At 34.2% G+C, this 23307-nt stretch overlaps 1 protein-coding gene across 2 annotated transcripts in view; it reads right to left on the reverse strand.

Moving 5' to 3' along the window:
* Gld (Glucose dehydrogenase) overlaps nt 1-23307 on the reverse strand; it is a 69250-nt gene that overhangs the window by 24194 nt on the left and 21749 nt on the right. For both annotated transcript variants that reach the window (XM_089708836.1, XM_089708835.1), the window contains exons 2-9: nt 16663-16812; nt 14111-14231; nt 6779-6924; nt 4940-5198; nt 3832-4093; nt 2812-3047; nt 2163-2406; nt 951-1215 (exon numbers count right to left, since the gene is read on the reverse strand). In XM_089708836.1, the coding sequence (XP_089564962.1) occupies nt 951-1215; nt 2163-2406; nt 2812-3047; nt 3832-4093; nt 4940-5198; nt 6779-6924; nt 14111-14231; nt 16663-16812 (1683 nt within the window). The remainder of the gene's footprint in view (nt 1-950; nt 1216-2162; nt 2407-2811; nt 3048-3831; nt 4094-4939; nt 5199-6778; nt 6925-14110; nt 14232-16662; nt 16813-23307) is intronic.

The following is a 23307-nucleotide window of genomic DNA, read 5'->3' on the forward strand; positions in this document are numbered from 1 at the left end:
ATAACACTTTATTTGTTTACTGCTGGTTGAAGCGTCATTGTATGACATTGACGTTGATTTTTGCTTGCGGTTAGTGTTGCTACTTTTTCCCCGCTGATGTTTTGACAAAAAAGCAGTATCCGCTCCAGTTGTACCAACCTCCGAACACATATCAAGTAATTTCGTTTTTATGACGTCAGCGCTAATGGCGATTCTAAGAAAATTACTTGCCGCGAACGCCCAATCATCGTAATTTTCGCGTCCTTTTAACTTTGGCACATTTACTAAATAGCCTGACATCGACATTATTACTTTTACACGATAAAACTACTAGAAAAACTCGCAAATATGTGACTGGGTCCATAACCTAATAAAACTAGGAAGACATCTTGGAATAGACCACAGAGTACTTTTATATATATGGAATAGACTAACTTTATTAATTCATTACACAATACACAGACAGTGTGACCAGTTTATGCTCATAGATAATAAATGCTATTTTGTTACAACAGATACAACAGAACTTATTTCTAACAGAAATCTAGTATATAATAAACAGAAATAATTATATTTAGTCTGTAGTGGATGATCCAATTATTGAGATAGAGGTCAAGACAATATAAATGGTACAGTAAAACATAAGCCGCGTACAAAGCTTAAGGTTTCCACCAGAGATACACATCCCCCGCAACGCATCTTAATCCCACATCTTTGTTGGAAAAGCACCCTAGTGTTTGATGCTGAACTCGTGCTTGTATGATTCATGTCACAGAAATGAGTGAATGACATAATATTTGCTGATAAAGAACAAAATAATAAATAACGACACGTTTAAAAATCTAACGCCAGCATTCGAAAAATACTATTAAAAGACTACGTTTTCTGTTAAAACCTGCAAAAGATTGAGCTAAACAAACATTAATCACAAAAATAACCTCAAAATTCAAATAGTCAAACATAAACCCTACCTGTAACAACGGATCAACACAGGCCATCGGATCGCCCCTCGGCCCCATACGACAGGACCCCGCTTGGTGGTTCTCGGGCCCGGTGCGGACACGGACCGCGCACTCCCAGTACGCGTCACAACCGAATCTGTACCCCTCACAACCTTTCACCGGCGTCTTGTCCAATTTCATGCCGTAGCTCTTGAGCGCTTTTGTTTCGGATAACTTGATCGCGAATTTTATGCCCTCGATGAGGACTTTTACATCGTCCGGGTGGGTGAGGTAGCTGAAAATATTACGAATTAAAATACCGCTGATTTTAAAGCGATTTTCTAATGAAATAGTTAATGAATTGAAATCATGAATGTAATGAATTCTGTTATAAGAGATATTGTCAGTAGATAAATTAAATATGAGATGAAATGATTGAAATCAGGAAAATAATTGAAATATGCACAACTGCTCTATGCCATCCCTAGTTTCTGATATTCAAATATTGATTAGAATTACATGTTTGTATTTGTTTATTAGTAAATAATATACCTATTTTATCCTATAAATACTTTTTATGATATATTGTCACCCAAAAATAGTTGGCATAGAACTATAACAATTGGCAATATTCCTTAAACGCTCCCAATTGCTCGTCAATTGCTCAATTGTTATAATCTGCAATTGCTCACATTTGACTGTGCATTTGACATTGTGTCCGGTTATTACTTTGCATTGCGTTGTCAACAGCTCAAAGATTTGGCGGTTTTCAAGGTCAAAAGTAGAATTGATGCTATTTGGATACATTAATAATAAAGCTTGAATAGAAGATAAGAATCGTTAGTTAAAAAAAATGATTCCGAATATTGCAAAATTTCATTTAATAATTTTAACAAAATAAAGAAAGCGTTTAGTAGTTTCGAAGCTTATAAATGAACAATATTTTACAATGACCTAATAGTTGGTTCAACTACTATCTTAAAAATAACTGACGATCGTCAGAACAAGTGATCTTTCTTTTATCATCATCATAAAGTAAAATATTAAAAAAAAAGACGGGTTGCACTCCGGGAGTGCCGGCAGAAGTGAAAACTTGATTATCAACGTTGAGCATGTTTGATATTACGTCTTACGCTTTTTCGATCAGGTCACGTGTCCTGACGCGAGTTTAAGATTTTATACCCATTACAGAAAAAGTGCTCAACGCCGCTAAAGAAGTTTTCACTTCAAAAAATAACCTACTTGGCATAAATCTTGGGATGGGCGAACGGATCAGCACTGGCTATCTCAATCCTGCCTCTGCTCTTTGGTCTCAGAACTGCTGGAAACATCTGGATGTTTCTAGAACCATCTCCAAGTTTCTCCCCGACCATGCCAGTTTTGGCACAATCTGCGAGGAAACCTCCGAAGAACATTTGGATATCTGGGTTGTCTTCTTTTGGGTTCGCGTATTTGGTGTTTATGAATCCTGTCACTTCGGATATCCCTGTAGAATAAAATTAATAAATAAATATATAAACTTAATGTTACTATGATAACTTTAAAATGTAATAAAATAAACTTCTCTGCTTTTAGTTATTTATCTTTTCTCCATACCCTTTCTTATGTGATGAAAGTTAAGACAATGCCACTGGTTTCGCTTGAATAGTATCTTAACCAGCTTTCTGTTTTGTGATTTAAGTTATCACATAAATTGTAATTACGTTAACTAAAGGATTTATTTCTAAAATATGGTCGATTGAAAAAGTGGCATTATAAAATTATTACTTATAGTCAATTGCCTAAAAAATTTTACATACCTAACAAAATAATTTCTTGTTTTTCTTACTACGAAAATAGTTCTAAATATCAAAAATATCCTTAAATTGTATTAAAAGTACAGAAAACGAACCTGTCCCAGACATAAGCCCATCTCTGAACAGCAGATACTCCATAGCAGTCGCCCAGTTCAAAGGCGCGGTATTATTATCATTCATAGTGAAGCTCAGGAAATGTGTAACATGGTTGTGCAGATTCTGTCCCACTCCGGGCAGTTTGTGAACAAGTGGAACTCCAGCTCGAGATAATACCTCGGGGTCTCCTACACCACTGAGCTGGAGGATCTGAGGGGTCGCTACTGCACCACCACTACACAAAGTTAGATAATGAATGAATGAATTAATTAATGAATGAATGAATGAGAGCTTTATTGAGCACACCATAATTATAGACATCATATAAAATGAAATACACATAAATTGCACAATAGGCTATGTTATTAAATTGCCATGGTATTTGTATAAAATTGAATATTTAGATTGAAGGTGAAACTGATTTGAAGACGAAGTTTCTTTATTTCACTGATGTTCTTATCTGGTAGTTTTGCCAAGAATCAGGGAGTTTTGAAATGAGTGAGTAGATTTTGATGTGCTCTTTTGTAATTTCTACTTTGCCAACTAGCATTTTTTTCCATTCAAAACCATATTTCAAAAATGATATCTTTAAACAGTTATTTGATAATATCTATTTTAAGGTCATTTAGAAGGAAGTGTACCTATATAATGAATAAAGTAAACACGAAAACATTTCCAATGTTTACTTTCGGCATACAAGTGCCACATTACCTAATTAAATAATTACTGTTATTAACACTAGATTATGATCAAGTTAAAAAATGAAACACATATCAAAATTCAAATCATCTAATCTAATTATAATAACATATTTAATGACTAGGTGTGCTCCGCGGTTTCACCCGCATTGCTCCGCTCCTGTTGGTCTTAGCTTGATGATATATAGCCTATAGCCTTCCTCGATAAATGGGCTATCTAACACCGAAATAATTTTTCAAATCGGACCTATAGTTCCTGAGATTGGCGCGTTCAAACAAACAAATTCTCCAGCTTTATAATGTTAGTAAGTATATATTTACCTCAATATAATTTCATTATTTGCAAATATAACTTCAGTCCCCCCAAAGCTGTTCCTCACTTCTACAGCATATGCCTGTCTGGTTGTCTGGTTGATCAGAACCCTGGTAACAGTAGCATTCAGCATCACATGCAAGTTGGAGCGGTGTCGAGCTGGTCGGAGGAAGGCTCGGGCCACACTGAGCCGGGAACCGTTGCGATTGGTCGTTTGGGCGATCGAGAAGCCCGTGTGGATCTCGCCGTTTAGGTCACGGACTTGGTAACCTGTTTAAAATGATTTACTATTATTGGAGGTAGCTCGAAATTAAGTAGGTTAGGAAAAAGGTTAGGAACTGATTGTAAAGTAGGGGATTCTGCAAAATTAGGCGGGTTATATCGAGATTGATAGAACAAGTCAATAACTGCGTTAAAAACAACCGACTTCAAACTTGCACTTGCAACATTTACAAATACAGACAAAAATGCTCATAAAATAAAAACTACTGGGCCTATCCGAATAAAATTTTTATGGGACCAATTCGACACCATCCCGCATCGAACAAAAAAAGAATCACGTAAATCGGTTCAGAAACCACGGAGTAATCGGTGTACATACATAAAAAAAAAAAAAAAAAAAAAAAACATACCGGCCGAATTGATAACCTCCTCCTTTTTTTTGAAGTCGGTTAATAAATATGACTAAAGCAGTAGACAGTGCAAAAGTGAGCGAGAAAGGAACTGCTTCATTCACGATTGAGAAGTTTTCCATCGCAGTCTTTCCAGTAGATAGTAAGTATAAAAGTGGAAAATGGTCGGTTTACATTCGAAATGGCATTTCGCAACAGTTTTCTTAACTGAATAGCGTTTTTGTTGTAAATTTTTAAGTGTGCGTAAAGTGGTACTTTTCGTCAGAATACTCATAAATAATCTATTCGATTGTACTCGCGAGAACATGCTATGCCAACAGTATGTGACGCATTTATTTTTAGAAATTTTTTTCTATTCTATATTGAATGTTACCATGATAAAAAAGGGGTTCATTCGATCTCATATAGCATTTGATAGACATCTTCCATTACAATAACGCTGTATAAAACACAGTTTGTACCAACTTAATACATAAAAACTTACCCATTTCCTCTCCAGCCTTCAACAAGCTCTGACTGAGCGGTGGGTGATAAGGAAACTGTGACACAGTCAGCGGACCACCAGTACCATGATACCCCTGATCCATTTCCTCAACTTGCTTATTGTCTTCTGACTTCATGAAGTATGGAAGCACATCTTCGTACGACCATCCTTCATTACCTAGAGCTGCCCATTCGTCATAGTCATGTCTTGATCCTCGAATGTACATCATACCGTTCATTACTGATGTACCACCTAGCACCTGTAAATTGTTATCGTTTAAGAGGGGGTATAAAGCAAAATAACCAACCTTCTAATCTATACTAATATTATAAAGCTGAAAAGTTTGTTTGTTTGTTTGTTTGAACGCGCTAATCTCAGGAACTACTGGTCCGATTTGAAAAATTCTTTCGGCTTTAGATAGCCCATTTATCTAGGAAGGCTATAGGCTATATATCATCACGCTAAGACCAACAGGAGCGGAGCCACGCGGGTGAAACCGCGGAGCGCAGCTAGTAGATGATACGTGTAATATTCAAGACCAAATCTAAAAAAATTTGGAAAATCCAAAAGTGCACGCCTCATAATTTTTTTTTAATAAATATTTATTAATTATTATTTTTGTTTATTTAATAACAATTAAACCACATCGAATCAGACCCTGAAAAATGAAAGGGTTCTATTCCTGAGCATACTCAAGCGTAAGAGAAAAAAAAAGACTCGATTAGCAAAGTATTTCGGTCGCTATCGTGTTAACAAGAAAAAGGATCCGCACATACAGACACACGGACGTCCAAGACAGAACCTTTTTAAACTGTTTTTAACTAGTTTAAATAACAAAAATGACATCAAAAATATCATGAACGTTAAAAATAGTGTTTTTTCTTAATATGTGTGTGTATGTATTATCTTACAAGTGCAATGTATGATACATAAAGACATTTTAAGTTTGAAAAATCAGATGTTTTGCGCGAAGTGACAGTAGTACCCACCTAAACGCTTCGCTTATGAGGCGTGCAAAAGGTAACTTCGAGATTTTTTTTATCGAGCCAATTGTAATATTTTATGTTTTTGATCAAATAAAATCCTCGAAAATATTATCTAGTTTGATATATGTATTATATACGTAGTATATTATTATTAGTCTGTGGTATTATGTTTTATTTTGTAGATTTAGTCTTAAATATTACACGTATCATCCAATTCAAGATCGGCCTCGTATCATGATGTCTTATTATTATTACCTGCTCCATGATGTCCTTTAATCATTTCTGTAATTTTTCCACACATTTTAACCCCCCTGATTGTGTAATGACAGTTTAAAATGATAAGTGATGATAAGATAATAAAATTACACAAACAATACTTGAGTGCACGTCGCTCATGTAAAATGGGAAGTAATGAACAAGGTTGTTGATAAGAATACGTTCAGACAAGTTTAGAAGAATTGTAAAACCAGAAGTTATATTTTTCATGTATACTTAGGTAATCCATAAAAACGAAATCGAAACGTTGCAATCATTTTTATCGTTTACTAAAAATAACATAATATTTTTTGTGGAATTATTGACTTACTGATTAGGACATGGGCAAGCATTATACCAACAGCTTGTAATATCAAGACATAAAATACTAGCTCTGATGGTTTTAGCGTGATGATATACAGCCTATAGCCTTCCTCGATAAATGGGCTATCTAACACCGAAAGAATTTTTTAAATAGGACCAGTAAGTTCCCGAAATTAGCGCGTTCAAACAAACAAAAGAACTCTTTAGCTTTATAATATTAGTATAGATGACAGAAACAACCGTAAAAGCTAAAACAATAGATATTATCACTTACTTTTCCCCTCGGCCAATAGCATTTCCTCTCTTTTTCCCCAAGACAAGCGGCCTGCTCTGGTTCCGTATGGTATCCCCAGTCTATACTCGATCCGATGAAGTTTAAAAACATTGACGGTACTTGAGTTCCAGTGGGTTCATCAAATCCTAAAAAAAACAGATATTTTATGTAGGTACAATTTATTTGATAGATACATTTATAAATAAATAAATATTTCAGGACATTTTTCACACACGGCACGATCTGAGCCCATACTAAGCTTTCGCTTGTGTTATGGAAAGTGGAAACCAAATGGCTGATAAACATACTTATTATATAATCTTCTTATATATAAAAATGAATCGCAAAATGTGTTGGTAAGCGCATAACTCGAGAACGGCTTAACCGATTTCGATAATTCTTTTTTTATTATATTCCTTGAAGTACGAGGATGGTTTTTATGTAGAGAAAACGTAAATATGTACCACGGGCGAAGCCGGGGCGGACCGCTAGTTTTAAATAAATACTTATATAGATACACAGAGCAAACATCGATGTGCATCACACAAATATTATATGCTCTGGGAGGGTTATATTCCTTGAAGGGGCAGGGTCCAACCAAGCCAACCGGATAGCCGTTAAAAATCCAGCAATTTAGGTAAACTCCAGCGTTTAAAATCCAACTTTTTTGGTAGAATATATTAATATTAATATTGCTTATCATAATTCTAATAATAAATTGAAATAATTAATCGTGTATCGTGTTTCATTGTTTCCTGTCTCGATTATTTAACCGTGTTCTCTTTGAACTGGTGACCGTGACCTTATATCAATTCGATTGTGTGTGAATACCATAAATATTAATTGACCAATGTTTTCTGAAGTCGAATAATTTTACATGATCCTTTGCATTCTTTTCAGATTGCAGATGGCTTAATTGCAGGTATAAGATTTTTTTAATGTGAACCAAATCCTTTGATTAAATGGAGGATTATTAATTGTCTCTCTTGTCTGTTGATATTAGGTTAAAATTCAATATTACAGTACTTACGCTTTATATAACTACACTTTGTTTATAAAACCGTCTCATACTAAAATTATTTTAAGACTAGCAATGCCCTGCGGTTTCACCCGCATAGATAGCGATATCGTTACAGTGAAAAGTCTACTATAGGTCGGACTATAGGTTTAATTTTTAATCACATGAAAATCACCTTTACCCCGTCCTGCACTACGGCCTTTTTTTTGTTTTAGTGGGGAAATCTTTCATAGATACCCACGGCCTCCGGGGGAGGTGCCGTGGGTTATGTCGGATTCCTACCGACCAAAACCCCACTGTGTTCCGTCAAGACGCATATTGGTAGAATTCCTCCGTGACCCCCGCACTACGGCCTGCTCGAACAGTATACCTACTATTTTCTGTAGATTGACACTTTTAAAAATTCGTTAAGTATATCTTTTGAATGGAATATCCAATTCTTTTCATTTAAAAAGTATTTTGCTGGTATTGAAACAGTCTATAATAAAACATCATTTAATGGGATAAGGATTAATATATGTGTATGGATAACATGGTTTGATTACTGTCGGCATTTCTATTTACTTTGAAAACGTAAAAAAGTTGTTGTAGTAACATAACTACTGAAGATGGACATATGGTATCGCGGACTTTCTTGTAGATATTGATCCATTCTATAATACCGTAGAACATTTTTTTGTTCTATCTTCAATAGATTCCGCAGCGCACGCGATGACAGAAGTTTTATTGAGGACTAGCTGTTGCCCGCGACTTCGTCCGCGATTCGGTCGTTTTTCGTCATTCGTCGTTTAAAAAAAATACGTGACACTTTATTTTTGAATGTTCTTAATTGTCTCTTATAAAATTTAACTACATTAAAATTGAATACTCTGATAAGAAAATCTTAAAATCATCGAAAATCATAGACATCGAATATCTGAGGAAAACATGAATGAATGTGATTTAAATTCTACATTTCTTAGTAATTAAAATAATAATCTAAATTAAATGTAGATTAACAGTTTGAGCGCACCATTATAGAATATGTACCTAAGTAATAAATTACGTTAGTTTACATAGTAACTTTACTAAAAACACGATGACTTTCTTTCGCGCTCGGTACCACAAACTAAACATGTTTGTGGTACGTGGCCCGCGTCACTTTACCCCCCACGAGTTCCCCTCCGTTGCTATGCGAAAATACATTCGTCGCCCTACTGTAGGAAAAATTGTAATACTGCGGCCTGGGCGTTATAACACGCTCAGGGAATTCCTGAGTGCTGATAGACTTCCGTCTATCGGCATTTATACCAATTTTATATTAATATCACCATCTTAAGGAAAAGCTTCTAATGTCGATTTAAAATGCATATATACGGATTAACCTGATGAATTAACATGTTCTAAAATTGTGAAATGAGTTCAGTTTTAAATTCGAGAAATATTGATTTCTTGTATTCGATTATTCGTCGTAGTCGAATACAAAATATATTTAAAGAAACTTAGGTTGGCCTTCAGGCAAAAGGGATCCTATCAAATGATAAACTTGACCTTGTATCTTAAAAGTAAGAATGAAAGGAGCATCTGATAATTGTTGAGCACCAAAGGATCATTTAAAACGCAATACTATAAGAGCTAATATTGTCTAAGAACTGTTTAGATTGCACATGTTCCTCTAAAACTTAAAAGTAGTGATTTCAAAGGTTCCGGCGTATCTTCAAACGAAAGCCGACTCCTTACTCCACTTTAAAGCATTACAAAAAGAACATACTACGTTAATATCGCCTATACAGAAGATGATCTGTAATCAATTGTGAGGTTATAAGCAAACCCACTTTTATATTATTTTGTCGGACCACACCACCGAATTTGTAGATTGATCTTCTATGTTTACCTCTAAGTCATTAAGACTATGTCGAAATCTGTCTGCAATAAGACGGGCCTCTCGCTATTCGTCCGTTTAAAGAGACCAATAGTTTCAATTCTTAATCTTTCATTAAACAAACTTATTAATCGTTCTTGTCTCAAATAATGGTAATATTCGCGTCCCTACTCTAGTCATTGCTTATGCTCATGTTCATCTTCGAGAGATCGAATAATATTATGGTGCACCCTATTATTTGTCAAACGGTCTTCATATTGAGTAAAAGTTTCAGAATTCTCGAGATAAAATATGACGATCGTGATCAGCTGTGAGACGTAATTCCCTCTCAGTGAGGGTTTCGGTCTTACGGGATAGTACAATATGCCATTTGCGATCAGCTGTGAGACGTTATATATACTTTCAGTGAAGGTTTCGGTCTCACAGGATAGTACATGCCGTTCGCGGTCAGCTGTGAGCCGCAATTCTCGTTGTGAAGCGGTTTCAGGTTCGGCATAACACGTTTTCGGTCATGTTAAGAGGCTTACTATTGTTTTCGGTCAATAGTAAGCCTCTTATCTCTAACGATCCTTGAGAACTCTTATTTCTCATTTTCTTAACTTTGCTCGAATTTCGATATATAAAGATTTTTTAGGTGGCACTGATGCGGGTGAATAAAAATTAAAACGGACTAAGAGTGTTATAATCTCAATCATCATCCAATACATATAATAAAATTGTGGAAAAGTGATGTCTGTACAATTAAAATATGTAGAAAAAAATTAGCAGGTGTTATTATTATCGAGAAATCGAGAGAAACCATTTTTTTCTCTTAAAAGCTCCCCCCCTCCCACTTCCCGAACTCCGATTGACCGTAATTTATTTTTCCTTACATTTTTATCATATCCTTTTCTAATGGGTTTCATCCTACTGCGATTTTTTTTTGTTTCAAAAATTATCTACCCTGGTGTATAGGTAAATTTTCCACATAAAATGTCCTTTAAATTATGTCGTATTATATTTTTAACCCCCGACGCAAAAAGACTGGTGTTATGTGTTTGACCGCTATGTATTTCTGTGTGTGTGTGTCTGTCTATGGCACCGTAGCTGGCTAACAGGTAAACCGAATTAGATGCGGTTTTTTTTGTTAGGCAGAATATTTTCCGACGCTGGTTCTTAGATAAAGTGTATCAAAATTGGTTCATCCACTTATTATACCTACATAGGGGTAAAAGTGGGAATGAAAAAAATGAAAGTTATAATTTATTTTTAAAGATCGTCGGGAAGTTTATGAAATTATTTATTCCTTTTTCTATACACTTTTCTTCGTCTAAACGGTTTAGTTACGTGCTCTCTCTCTCTTCAGCCTTTAGTTACGTGCGTGAGACAGGAAAGATCTAATTTGGATTTGTTTCTGGATTTGATAAAAACTGAGTATCGATTAAGCTGATCAGTGGCTACTGGCTACACCATAGATTATTAAAAACATCCGTTTAAGAAAGGAAGGAAATAGAATTTGCTCCTCTCCCCCCCCCCCCATGGTTCCTAAAAAATAATATGACATAATTTAAAAGAAATTTTACGTAGAATTAGTTAGGCATTTCTTTTTTGATTTTCGATATTATATACTAATCATAATTTTTAATTACAATATGTAGTAACTATTTGGTATAGGTTAGGCATTTCATTTCTTGATTTTCTTTAATAATTTGGTACGTAAGTTTTTTAGCTCAGTTTAGTAAGAAATTTTAATAACAATTCTTTTAATTATTTATGGTAGTACAACAGTACAGTATGGTTGTACGTATTTACTCAATAATTGTATGTTAAGTAGTAATTCAGCATGGGCGTAGCCACGGTGGGGCTGGGTGGGGCGCTTACCCTGGCTTTGATCTGGTAGGTACTAATTGTGAAGGGGAGTGGGCGTGGGCGTGGGATTGGGACTGAACGTGGCATATGGCGTGGGAGTGCGAGTGGGCGCGGGAGTGGGAGCATGAAAATAAAAATGATTTTTTATTGTTGCCCCACCCTGAGCCCATGGTCATAGGTCCCATAGTCACTATTCCACGCGAACGAAGTCGCGGGGACAGCTAGTAGACAAATATAATCAGAAAGCTTTGAACTCCTAAGCTCAACCATAAAAGATAGACATTTATGATGTCGGGAGATATTTTTTATATAATATGGAGAACATTTCTTTCATACTTGATTTCTGTGTAGCTTTAACCATTAAGATACACGCATTAAGAACGCACACGCGACGAAAGCTTAAAAATGGAGTTGCTGCTCTGCTCACGAATATGAAAAATAATTGTACCAAGTTTCGTTTAAATCCGTCGAGTAGTTTTTGTTTCTATAACGGTTATACAGACAGACAGACGGACAAACATTTTTGACGTCGATGTCGATCTCTAATCACCTCGTGATAGTTATTTAGGAAATATATTTCATGTGCAGAATTGACCTCTACAGATTTAATATAAGTAGGTATACATATATTTAGATTCCAATTTCCATGTAACGTTAAATTCGACTATATAATAACTAACAGACAACGCAGGTTACTCTCGTTTCCGTAAGTTGAGGCGGCTACATATTCGGTCCTAATAACATGACTTTTTGTGAACGAAACGACAGCGCGGTTTAATTCGATGGCAACACCATCAGAAAAAAGGAAATATTTTTAACTTTGAAAAAATATTATGATTTACAGTTTACACTATTAATACTATTTTAACATTAACACAAAATATAAGACTGTGAGTGTGTAAAAATAAATCCAGCTAGTTTCACATCACACTTATGTTTATGATTAGGTATACGACATGAAAATATATTAATTACCAAGCAATAATCATACAGATAAATACTGAACAAAAGTATTAACAGTCAAAGTATATTTTTACTAACAACATGTAAATGATGAAGGAATAATAATTATCAACGAACTAACCTTTTTGTATTAGAGTCCCGCCTCGTGATCGAATTATTAAAACACGAAGATTTTTAAAAATGTAACCAATGAACACAATCAATATTAGATTAACTGTAATGGTGTCTAGTTTGACTTAAAATAATATACATCTACCCTCACTTTTAAAAATGTAGTATATTCACACGAATTATATAAGCGCACCTTATAGGGAAGGGAAGATTTATTATGGGTTAAAGAGTTAAATAAATAAATAACATAATTATATTTAAATTATTAATTTTTAACATTGTGTTCAGTAGTGTTAACATGTAAATTGATTTGATTTTTACGAAATCTCATAGATGGCGCTGAATCAAATTTGTCTTTATAGTACTAAGATTCATTAAACAGTTTCTCTGCCCAAATTACGTAAATGACGTAGTTTTTATAGTGTAAAGCTAGATTATAGCATGGCTTACTCAAAAACAACATTTAAACATGAGTCTTTAGATTGTACGCTGTCGTAGTACACGGAATACGTAAGAAAAGTAAAGGTTCACAGCTCCTCCCCCGGAGGTGATAGCATGATAATATGTTTAAAAAAACCTCACACGACCTGTTAGTAATATTCATGCAAAATTTGAAGTCAATCTATGCAGTACTTTTCGAGATTAGCTCGGACAAACATACAGACAAACAGACAAACAGACAAACAGACAAACAGACAAACAGACAAACAGACAAAAATTCTAAAAACTATATTTTTGGCTTCTATATCGATTATAGATCATGGATTATGTATTCTTTTAAAAAAATATTCAATGTACAGTTTTGACTTTCCTACGATTTTATTATATGTATAGATTTTTTTACACCTTGGGTTACATTATTGCATTTTTGGTAAGGATCTCTAATTTTTTTGAAAACGCAATATAGCCTATGTTGCTCAGTAAAGATGCAGCTTTCTAATGGTGAAAGAATTTTTGAAATCGGTCCAGTAGTTTTTGCGTGAAAACCATACATACATACATACATACATACATACTTACAAACTTTTCCTCTTTATAATATTAGTATAGATAAGGTAACTAATTAAATAATAATTTATCTTCCACAAAACAGTTTCACAGTTTTTCCAGTAGCAAATAAAAAATGGTATATTATATTAATTATGTTTTTCTTTCGTTTGTTTAATTGTATGTTATTAATGCGAATGTTGTGTACACCTAATTAATAAATACATTAGATACGTAGGTATTTTAATTAGATAATGTCTTCCTATAAATTTTAATTTAATGTGTATCTACATTTATTGTTGTGTATTCCATAAATAAAACAAATAAAAAATAAAAGACGTGTGGCACTCGGGGACTGCCGCGGTAAAGCTATTATTGCATGCTATGCCTTCAAGCCACACCTCCGCGCCCGTCGGAGTGGGGAGCGTGAGGTTTTTTCGTTACGGAATTTCTCAATTCGGTCCCCGCGCTCAAGGCCCGCGATAGAAGCTATGCAATAGCTTAATAAATAAAAACATTTTATTGATAGTGACGTCATAATTACCTGCTTCTAACAACAGAACTCTCCATTCAGGCACTTCTGACAATCTGGCTGCCACCACAGACCCGGCAGATCCTCCTCCTACCACGATAAAGTCGTATACGGAGTCCATGTGACGACGGTACTGTAAGAAGAAATAATTTATTTAGTTAACTAGCTCTCCCTTCTTGCATAAGTTGTGTATGTTGTGGACTTGGACTTAGACTTACTTTTAGTTTTAGATGTAATTACTAACATTTTTTTTATGCTACAATAGGGGAGCGCTTGGCCACGATCTCGCCTGATGGTAAGCTGAGATGTGGCCTAAGATGGAGCGCGCTTCCCTAGAATGTACCTGTTCACTCTCCTCTTGAACAACATTAAAATTTAAAACACATATTTTGTACTAACAAATGGATCTGCGAAATCCAAATTCTATGCTAAATTAATAAAAAAAATGGGCTTTATTACGATGCGATGAAGTAATTAGTTTCAGAGACTAGCGCGTTCAAACAACGGCTTTAGCTTTAAATTATAAGCATAGATAGATTTAAAAAATTGTGAATAATAAATGTAATAATGCATGTATTTAAAAAAGTAAGGTTCAACACAAGATGAATGATAAATAATTTTTCAAACAAAATAAAAACAGAAACGGTTTCCCTGTTCTTTTTTGCTGTCGCTTTAAATAAATTATTTCAAAATACAGATTACAAAGATTTCTTCTTTATTACTACATAGAAGATCATTAAAAGGAATAAGTTTTGCAATGTAGTTCAAAGGTCCATATTTGGTAACTAAATACAGTCTAATGGCATCCATTTCGAAGCAACGCAAAAAATGGCTAAATATCATAGAGGCTAAATATACATTAGATGCAGTGGTGAGAAATATTATTTGACATATTATTCTATTAGCAATGCTTTTTCATAGTAATAAGTCAAAAAACGATGCTATAATAGATATAGGAAACTATCAAAACCGTGCAAATTTTAGAGCTTTCAATGCAGCTGGAACTAACAAGGATTTCACCTCTAATTTGGTCTTGAGTGCATTTTCGTGTTAACTATTTCCGTTTATTTAGGATATAACGGAAGATAAGTTTACAATGTAAATTGTAATCAACGGACATGCAGATTGTTCACATTATTTATTGGTAATAAGAACTCTGAAAGTAAAAGAGTACTTAATAAATAATAATTATTTATGTATTTATTCCTCTATTGCACCGAAGGTTGTCTGGAAGAAATCGCTCTAAGCGATAAGACCACCAATTGTACTTAGTGTAAGTTATATTATTTTAAGAGTTTGTATTTCTTGTTGAAGTGAAACTTCTTTATCGGGGTTGGACAAAAATTTAAGTGCAATAAAGTATTTATAAATATAAATAAGTCATTAATTATATTCAGAATCTACCTCTGCCTAATTCTAATTAGATCCGCTTTTTTCGTGTGATAGAGTTGCAAACATCTCGCCATGCTCACAAAATCAACCAATAATACTCAATTACATATAGTGGGCTGTTTTATAGTTTAGATCTAAGCTGAAAGCTTATCGTCAGTACTTATTATTATGCTAATATATAGGATAGCAAGAAACGCACTGTTGACTCCAAATTTTCTTCTAGATCATTCTCTCTCATTGCAGCCATTTTTAGAGATTTACGTAACGTTTTCCATAGTTCACGTTACTAAGCCACGATTGTCGATTACAATACGATCATGGCAAAGGTTGAGACCCGCAGGCTGCGGTCGTACCAAAGAATCATTGTGATACAGTTATGACTTCGTGTTGTGCAATGATTGAGAGAAATTCGTATTTTATTACGAACATTTAGGAGATTGTGTTTGGGCATTTGACATGCTTTTATTAGTTTCACCTGTATACATATTTGTTACTTATTGATTTTGATTTAAAGGGATTGATTTCATTTATACCTTGTACTCAAGGATAGCTAACAATACAATAGTTCACGATTTTATGTTAATAAAACATTTTGTAAACTAGGTAGGTATTGGAAGTATGCAGTATTATTATTGCATATTGTGTAACAATAAGACATAAGTGAGATGTAAGCAATCTTTTATTAAAGGATATAATAGGTAGGTACCATTGTAGGTACCCAAGAAATTTGCTAATTGGAATGGAAGTTAAAATTTATAGCACAACCAGAATGCATCGATTTAAAAATGAAATTGACTATTAAACACATAAATTTAACGATTAACGTGAACATCGTAATAACAGAATCCAAATTGCTGTTTTGGGTGAAATAAGAAATTACAAAAACATCGCGTAAAAGTAGATCCAACGTATTATTCTCTAATCATTTTATTATACATTACTATTATATAATTAACTAAATACATTCCATTTCGCGAGCCCCGAACGGTCTGATCGGTCCACGACACAATAGATTTTCTATTGTGTATATGATTCCGGGGCCTGATTTATTAAAATACGTCTCCCAGTAACCACGCGACGCTCTCTGTCAGTGTTTGATACTTCACAATATATAAATCACATTTAAAAGCTGTTAAAGGTCTTCCTTAATATATAATTGCGTAAAATCATACCTGTGTCCTCCCACAAGGGTCCTCCAAGTCACATTGACTCCTCAAGAACACTTCAAGCAGCCCCATGAAAAGCATGAAGGCGCCCCCACCGCAAGTCGCCGCGAGCGTGGGGCCCGGCTGCGACATCGGACAGTCGCAGGTTATGGCCATCTGGAAATTAGAATCATCATCATCATCATCATCAGCCCATATACGTTCCCACTGCTGGGGCACTGCTAAGGATACAGGCCATAAACCAACACGCTAGACAAGTGTGGGTTGGCGGATAGCTGTCTGGAAATAAAAATACACTTTATATTGGTAGAACAAAAATCTATAGAGATTTCTTGGTCCATTAATAAAAGTGCAGACAATAAAACTACCTACTTCACATATTACGAACAATGTTTCGGATTTTATTACAACAAAAAACGATAAAAACAAATTTCTGCGCTATTCTGCAAAAAAATCGTTATCCCCTTCTAGTAGTTAAAGATAATTTCATGAAATTCTTGCATCGTAACCGTCTCTAGATAAGTGTCTAAAGTTAGAAGTAAATTACTCCATTAAATTGGATCAAAATCGAGTCTAAAGTTAGTTATACAAACATATAGAAGCTATTAAAGCGTGTTAAAAAACCAAGCTTTCTAGATCAAAGTTCGTGTTACCTTCACCTGTATATTTGCAAGGTTCTTTCGAAAGTACTGTCAAATTGACAGATTAGAACCGGTGAAAACCGGTTACATACATATATGATGTCAAGGGTTAGAAATACATGATCTAGTTAAGTCGATTATTTTGGCAATCCTTGAAATTATAGACTGTTCATTACTAGCCGAAAATTAAATTGGGCTTGCGCAATATCATATTGAAGACAATTACATTAAATATCTACTAATAACGCCTATTATTCGACCAAGCCAACTAGACGCTCGGGTGGAATGCGACCTCCCCGCCCGCTTACCGCCTCAGGTACCGCGTTCGCCTTAGTACTGTTCGCAGCATCGACGCATCTACGTTTCGCATCGCTAGTTATTTTTGTACTTTTTATTGTTAAATCGTTAAATCTTGTTTTTGACTGTTAAGTTTTTTGTTGTTATTTGTTTAAGTTTTTACCCTTTCCTTTCATTCATAGACAGCCCTCGAAATGGGGAAAAATAAGACTATTCATAGCGGAGAGCGAACAGTGATATTATTAATATATTTTTTTTGCTATCTTTACCCGAGACATGGGCGGGTGACGTCACAGTTGAAAAGGGTCTAGTTGGCTTGGTCACGTAGTACTTATAAGATCGCTCATAAAAATAACTGTTTTTTTAAAGCGACCAAATTTTTTTACATTTACGACACAATTTCCGTCAATATTTACTTTGTTCACAAAAATTGTGACGTATTGACCTTACTGATAAACAGTATTACAACATATTATGAAATTAAAAAAAATAAGGTCACTTAGAAGTTATCTCTTTTCCTCAACTTTAGGAAGACTCCCAACAGATATACAGAAAATTTAAGAAAATAAATCAATAATGTTGGTAGACAATGAAAACGTTATTAATTCTTCATACCTACTTATATAATTATGTGCTTAGACCAGAACCAAATTAAAATTATGACAAATTGTTTTCTTACAATAATTCTAAAAGTGAACTCGATAATATCTGGTAAGTTTTTATTATTATTTGCTTTTAAATCCAAAAACATTATTTACGTTCCAAATTGCTGCAATATTTCATCCTTAGATAACAAACTATCATAACATTTTTACAACGCCACGCCAAGGCCTAGAAGGTCGGTATAATAAAAATATAAAACCATAACCATTTTTCTATTATCTCAGTTATAAGCCAGTAAATGCGTACTTACAACGACCCTTATAACCGCACCAAATTCTTTGTTATGTAATAAAAATCGTAAAACACTGCTCTCATAACTGAATTAATAATTTAATCCATTACGAATTGGCAGTTACTCAAGCGAATTATTTTTAACGCAACTTGCATCATAAAGATATTATACAAACTTACGTTTTTCGTGGTGGAATCCGTATCGTCGCGAATTTACTATTTGAACTACGTTTGAGAGCGCGCCTTTAGAGCGCGACAACACTTGTTCCATTTTTGAATTTGATTTCTTTTTAATTCCCGTTCGAATAAATTTAGAGCTTTTGGTGTGACCTAAGAGAGAGATTTTGGGTCTCCACAAAATACGCAGAAGAAAAGTTAAATATTATTTATTTGCTACATTCAGCGACATTGAAACATTAGAGTTCTAATAGAGATAGTATGAATTAATTTTGTACCAAATGTATAAAAACATAGAGATCTGCGATAAAAAATACTACACTTAGAATTTAGGTTACTTATTTAATTTTTAATGATTCATGAACATTGGAAATGCTCAAAATATCAATTGGATGCAATTATTTACTAAGTACTGCGATCATACCAAAACGGGAGCGGTACAGTATGAGTGTAGATCGAATCTACAAATCACCTCATATGCTTCCGTTGTCGTACGGTACGGTTTTTTTATTTATAATTATTAATTACTTACTTTAATTTTTGCCAAAATAAAGAACACGTAGTTATAATATTGATTACAATTTTTTGTAATTATTATTTATTAATGTAACTACATAATATATATTTTAATAAATCTGAAAATAAGTTTTATATTTTACGTAAAATTATGATAATGGAAGCGATTTTAGTTTTTAATATGTTTTATTTAAACAAAAATATTGCGTAAATGGTTGAATCAGCCGTTTCATTTGCAGTCTCAGCTATTTAATTCAATGATGGCAAGAGTATCGTTCAGATATCATCAGATTTAGGTACTTACATATTTTTTACTTTGAATATTTCCGCCAAATCTGTGTTGTGGTTTCCTAATATTCAAACTGTCTTACATCTAAATAAAGACACACCAAATACAAAAAAAAACACATAAAAATAAAAAATAAAGTCGTGTGTCAATGGACACTATAGTTTATGGCACACAGTGAAAGTAGATTTGGCTCACACATGGGGTGGAGTCTTATCAGCCAACCTGTTTGTCAACTAACACATTAGCTTCATATACGTACTGCTACAGTCGCAATCAAACTTGTAAGGACGTTAAATTATTCAAATTAAAGCGTGTTTGGTCGTGAAGAAATGTTTGCGTTATGCAACTTTTCATGGACGGTAAATAATTTGCATTTAGATGACAATAAAGTTTCTGTAGTAACGATAAACTTTTTAATATCTAAATGTAAATGAAAGTATAGCATTTTATTAAATCACCGATTTAGATTATTGAAAAACTTACTTAATTATGTTTAATTAATTTGTTATTTACATAGGTGGAGAAAGATTTCATAATACACTAGATAAATCCTATAATGACAAGCGCATAAGAATTGAACATCTTTGCTGGCGGTAACGTGGCGGTAACAAAAAAAAATACATGTGGCACTTGAGGACTGCCGCGTTAAAGCTATTGCAGAGCATCGCAATTCGCATCGCTGTGCCGGTTGGAGTGGGGGGTGTTAGGTTTTTTCGTTACGGAATTTTTACATTCAGTCGCCACGCTCAAAGTCTGACATAAAATCTATGCAAGTGAAAATAGCTTAAAATTTCAAAACATAGGTACATAGTTACTACATAGACAATAGACGTGACATAAAGTTACACATAACCTTAGCGATAGTTAATATTTAATAAATACGTCAAACACATTCTCCTGTCAGAAATAAAATACCTACCTACTCTTATAGGAAAATACTTATATAAATATGACAGATATCATATTACATGGAAACGCGATAGTAATTTTTCGCAATTAAAACGAGGAAATCAAGATAGCATCCGTCGTGAACAAACACAATTGTTAAGACATGTAGTCTTCGTGAGGGAAAGTACAAACGAGGCATTTTTGATTTCAAAAGTGTCTTGTTAAAATATTATATTGTTAAGTCAATGTATTATGTAAAATAAAATATACCAGCCGAATTGAGAACCTCCTCATTTTTTGAAATCGGTTAAAAATGTGTAGATAGGGTATTAAAGCGTTCCTGCCCCCCTAGACAAGTGGCTTGCTATTAGCGTAAAGTTGAATAGAATAGATTATGAATGTATGAGATTGACGTTTGATTACGACGACGACGACGATTGATTACGTCAATCACATACATTCATAATCTATTCTATTCAACTTTACGCTAATAGAAAGCCACTTGTCTAGGGGGGCTGGAGTGGTGCCACAGTGACCGTGGTACGTTGACATGTGGCGGCTGAATATAAAATATGGCTAACTAGGTTTCCACTCGCGGCTTCGCCCGCGCAGTTAAAGAAAAACCCGCATAGTTCACGTTCCCGTAGGATTTCCGGGATTGCGTCATTTTCCCGGGATAAAAAGTAGCCTATGTCCTTTCTCGGGTATCAAAATATGGAGGTACATACCAAATTTCATGAAAATTGGTTCAGTAGTTTACGCGTGATTAGGTAACAGACAGACAGACAGAGTTACTTTCGCATTTATAATATTAGTATGGACTATGGATTTGAAATTAGGGTTAAGTTAATGAAGCTGTTTCCAAATTTCTTTGCAACGAGTAAGTAACATAATATTATGTTGAAATGCAAATTTATTTTCTCGTAAAAATAAGTAAAAATAAAGCATATTTTAAAATAATATTTATATCTAAATGACTTTTCTACACGACTCTATGTCTTATATTTTTGGTATTAATCAATTTTTTGCCTCTTGCAATGCGTCTTATGTTTGATTATTAATTTAATAATGTGTCATTGACAATAAAACAAAATTATTTAGGTAGGTACCTACTTATTCATTATATTACTAGCTGTTGCCCGCGACTTCGTCCGCGATTCGGTCGTTTTTCGTCATTCGTCGTTTAAAAAAAATACGTGACACTTTATTTTTGAATGTTCTTAATTGTCTCTTATAAAATTTAACTACATTAAAATTGAATACTCTGATAAGAAAATCTTAAAATCATCGAAAATCATAGACATCGAATATCTGAGGAAAACATGAATGAATGTGATTTAAATTCTACATTTCTTAGTAATTAAAATAATAATCTAAATTAAATGTAGATTAACAGTTTGAGCGCACCATTATAGAATATGTACCTAAGTAATAAATTACGTTAGTTTACATAGTAACTTTACTAAAAACACGATGACTTTCTTTCGCGCTCGGTACCACAAACTAAACATGTTTGTGGTACGTGGCCCGCGTCACTTTACCCCCCACGAGTTCCCCTCCGTTGCTATGCGAAAATACATTCGTCGCCCTACTGTAGGAAAAATTGTAATACTGCGGCCTGGGCGTTATAACACGCTCAGGGAATTCCTGAGTGCTGATAGACTTCCGTCTATCGGCATTTATACCAATTTTATATTAATATCACCATCTTAAGGAAAAGCTTCTAATGTCGATTTAAAATGCATATATACGGATTAACCTGATGAATTAACATGTTCTAAAATTGTGAAATGAGTTCAGTTTTAAATTCGAGAAATATTGATTTCTTGTATTCGATTATTCGTCGTAGTCGAATACAAAATATATTTAAAGAAACTTAGGTTGGCCTTCAGGCAAAAGGGATCCTATCAAATGATAAACTTGACCTTGTATCTTAAAAGTAAGAATGAAAGGAGCATCTGATAATTGTTGAGCACCAAAGGATCATTTAAAACGCAATACTATAAGAGCTAATATTGTCTAAGAACTGTTTAGATTGCACATGTTCCTCTAAAACTTAAAAGTAGTGATTTCAAAGGTTCCGGCGTATCTTCAAACGAAAGCCGACTCCTTACTCCACTTTAAAGCATTACAAAAAGAACATACTACGTTAATATCGCCTATACAGAAGATGATCTGTAATCAATTGTGAGGTTATAAGCAAACCCACTTTTATATTATTTTGTCGGACCACACCACCGAATTTGTAGATTGATCTTCTATGTTTACCTCTAAGTCATTAAGACTATGTCGAAATCTGTCTGCAATAAGACGGGCCTCTCGCTATTCGTCCGTTTAAAGAGACCAATAGTTTCAATTCTTAATCTTTCATTAAACAAACTTATTAATCGTTCTTGTCTCAAATAATGGTAATATTCGCGTCCCTACTCTAGTCATTGCTTATGCTCATGTTCATCTTCGAGAGATCGAATAATATTATGGTGCACCCTATTATTTGTCAAACGGTCTTCATATTGAGTAAAAGTTTCAGAATTCTCGAGATAAAATATGACGATCGTGATCAGCTGTGAGACGTAATTCCCTCTCAGTGAGGGTTTCGGTCTTACGGGATAGTACAATATGCCATTTGCGATCAGCTGTGAGACGTTATATATACTTTCAGTGAAGGTTTCGGTCTCACAGGATAGTACATGCCGTTCGCGGTCAGCTGTGAGCCGCAATTCTCGTTGTGAAGCGGTTTCAGGTTCGGCATAACACGTTTTCGGTCATGTTAAGAGGCTTACTATTGTTTTCGGTCAATAGTAAGCCTCTTATCTCTAACGATCCTTGAGAACTCTTATTTCTCATTTTCTTAACTTTGCTCGAATTTCGATATATAAAGATTTTTTAGGTGGCACTGATGCGGGTGAATAAAAATTAAAACGGACTAAGAGTGTTATAATCTCAATC

Source organism: Colias philodice, chromosome 21, assembly GCF_061535455.1.
Source record: "Colias philodice isolate Cphi_HAF_F1 chromosome 21, ilColPhil1 Martin Lab GWU primary, whole genome shotgun sequence".
In the NCBI taxonomy this organism is placed as follows: Eukaryota; Metazoa; Arthropoda; class Insecta; order Lepidoptera; family Pieridae; genus Colias; species Colias philodice.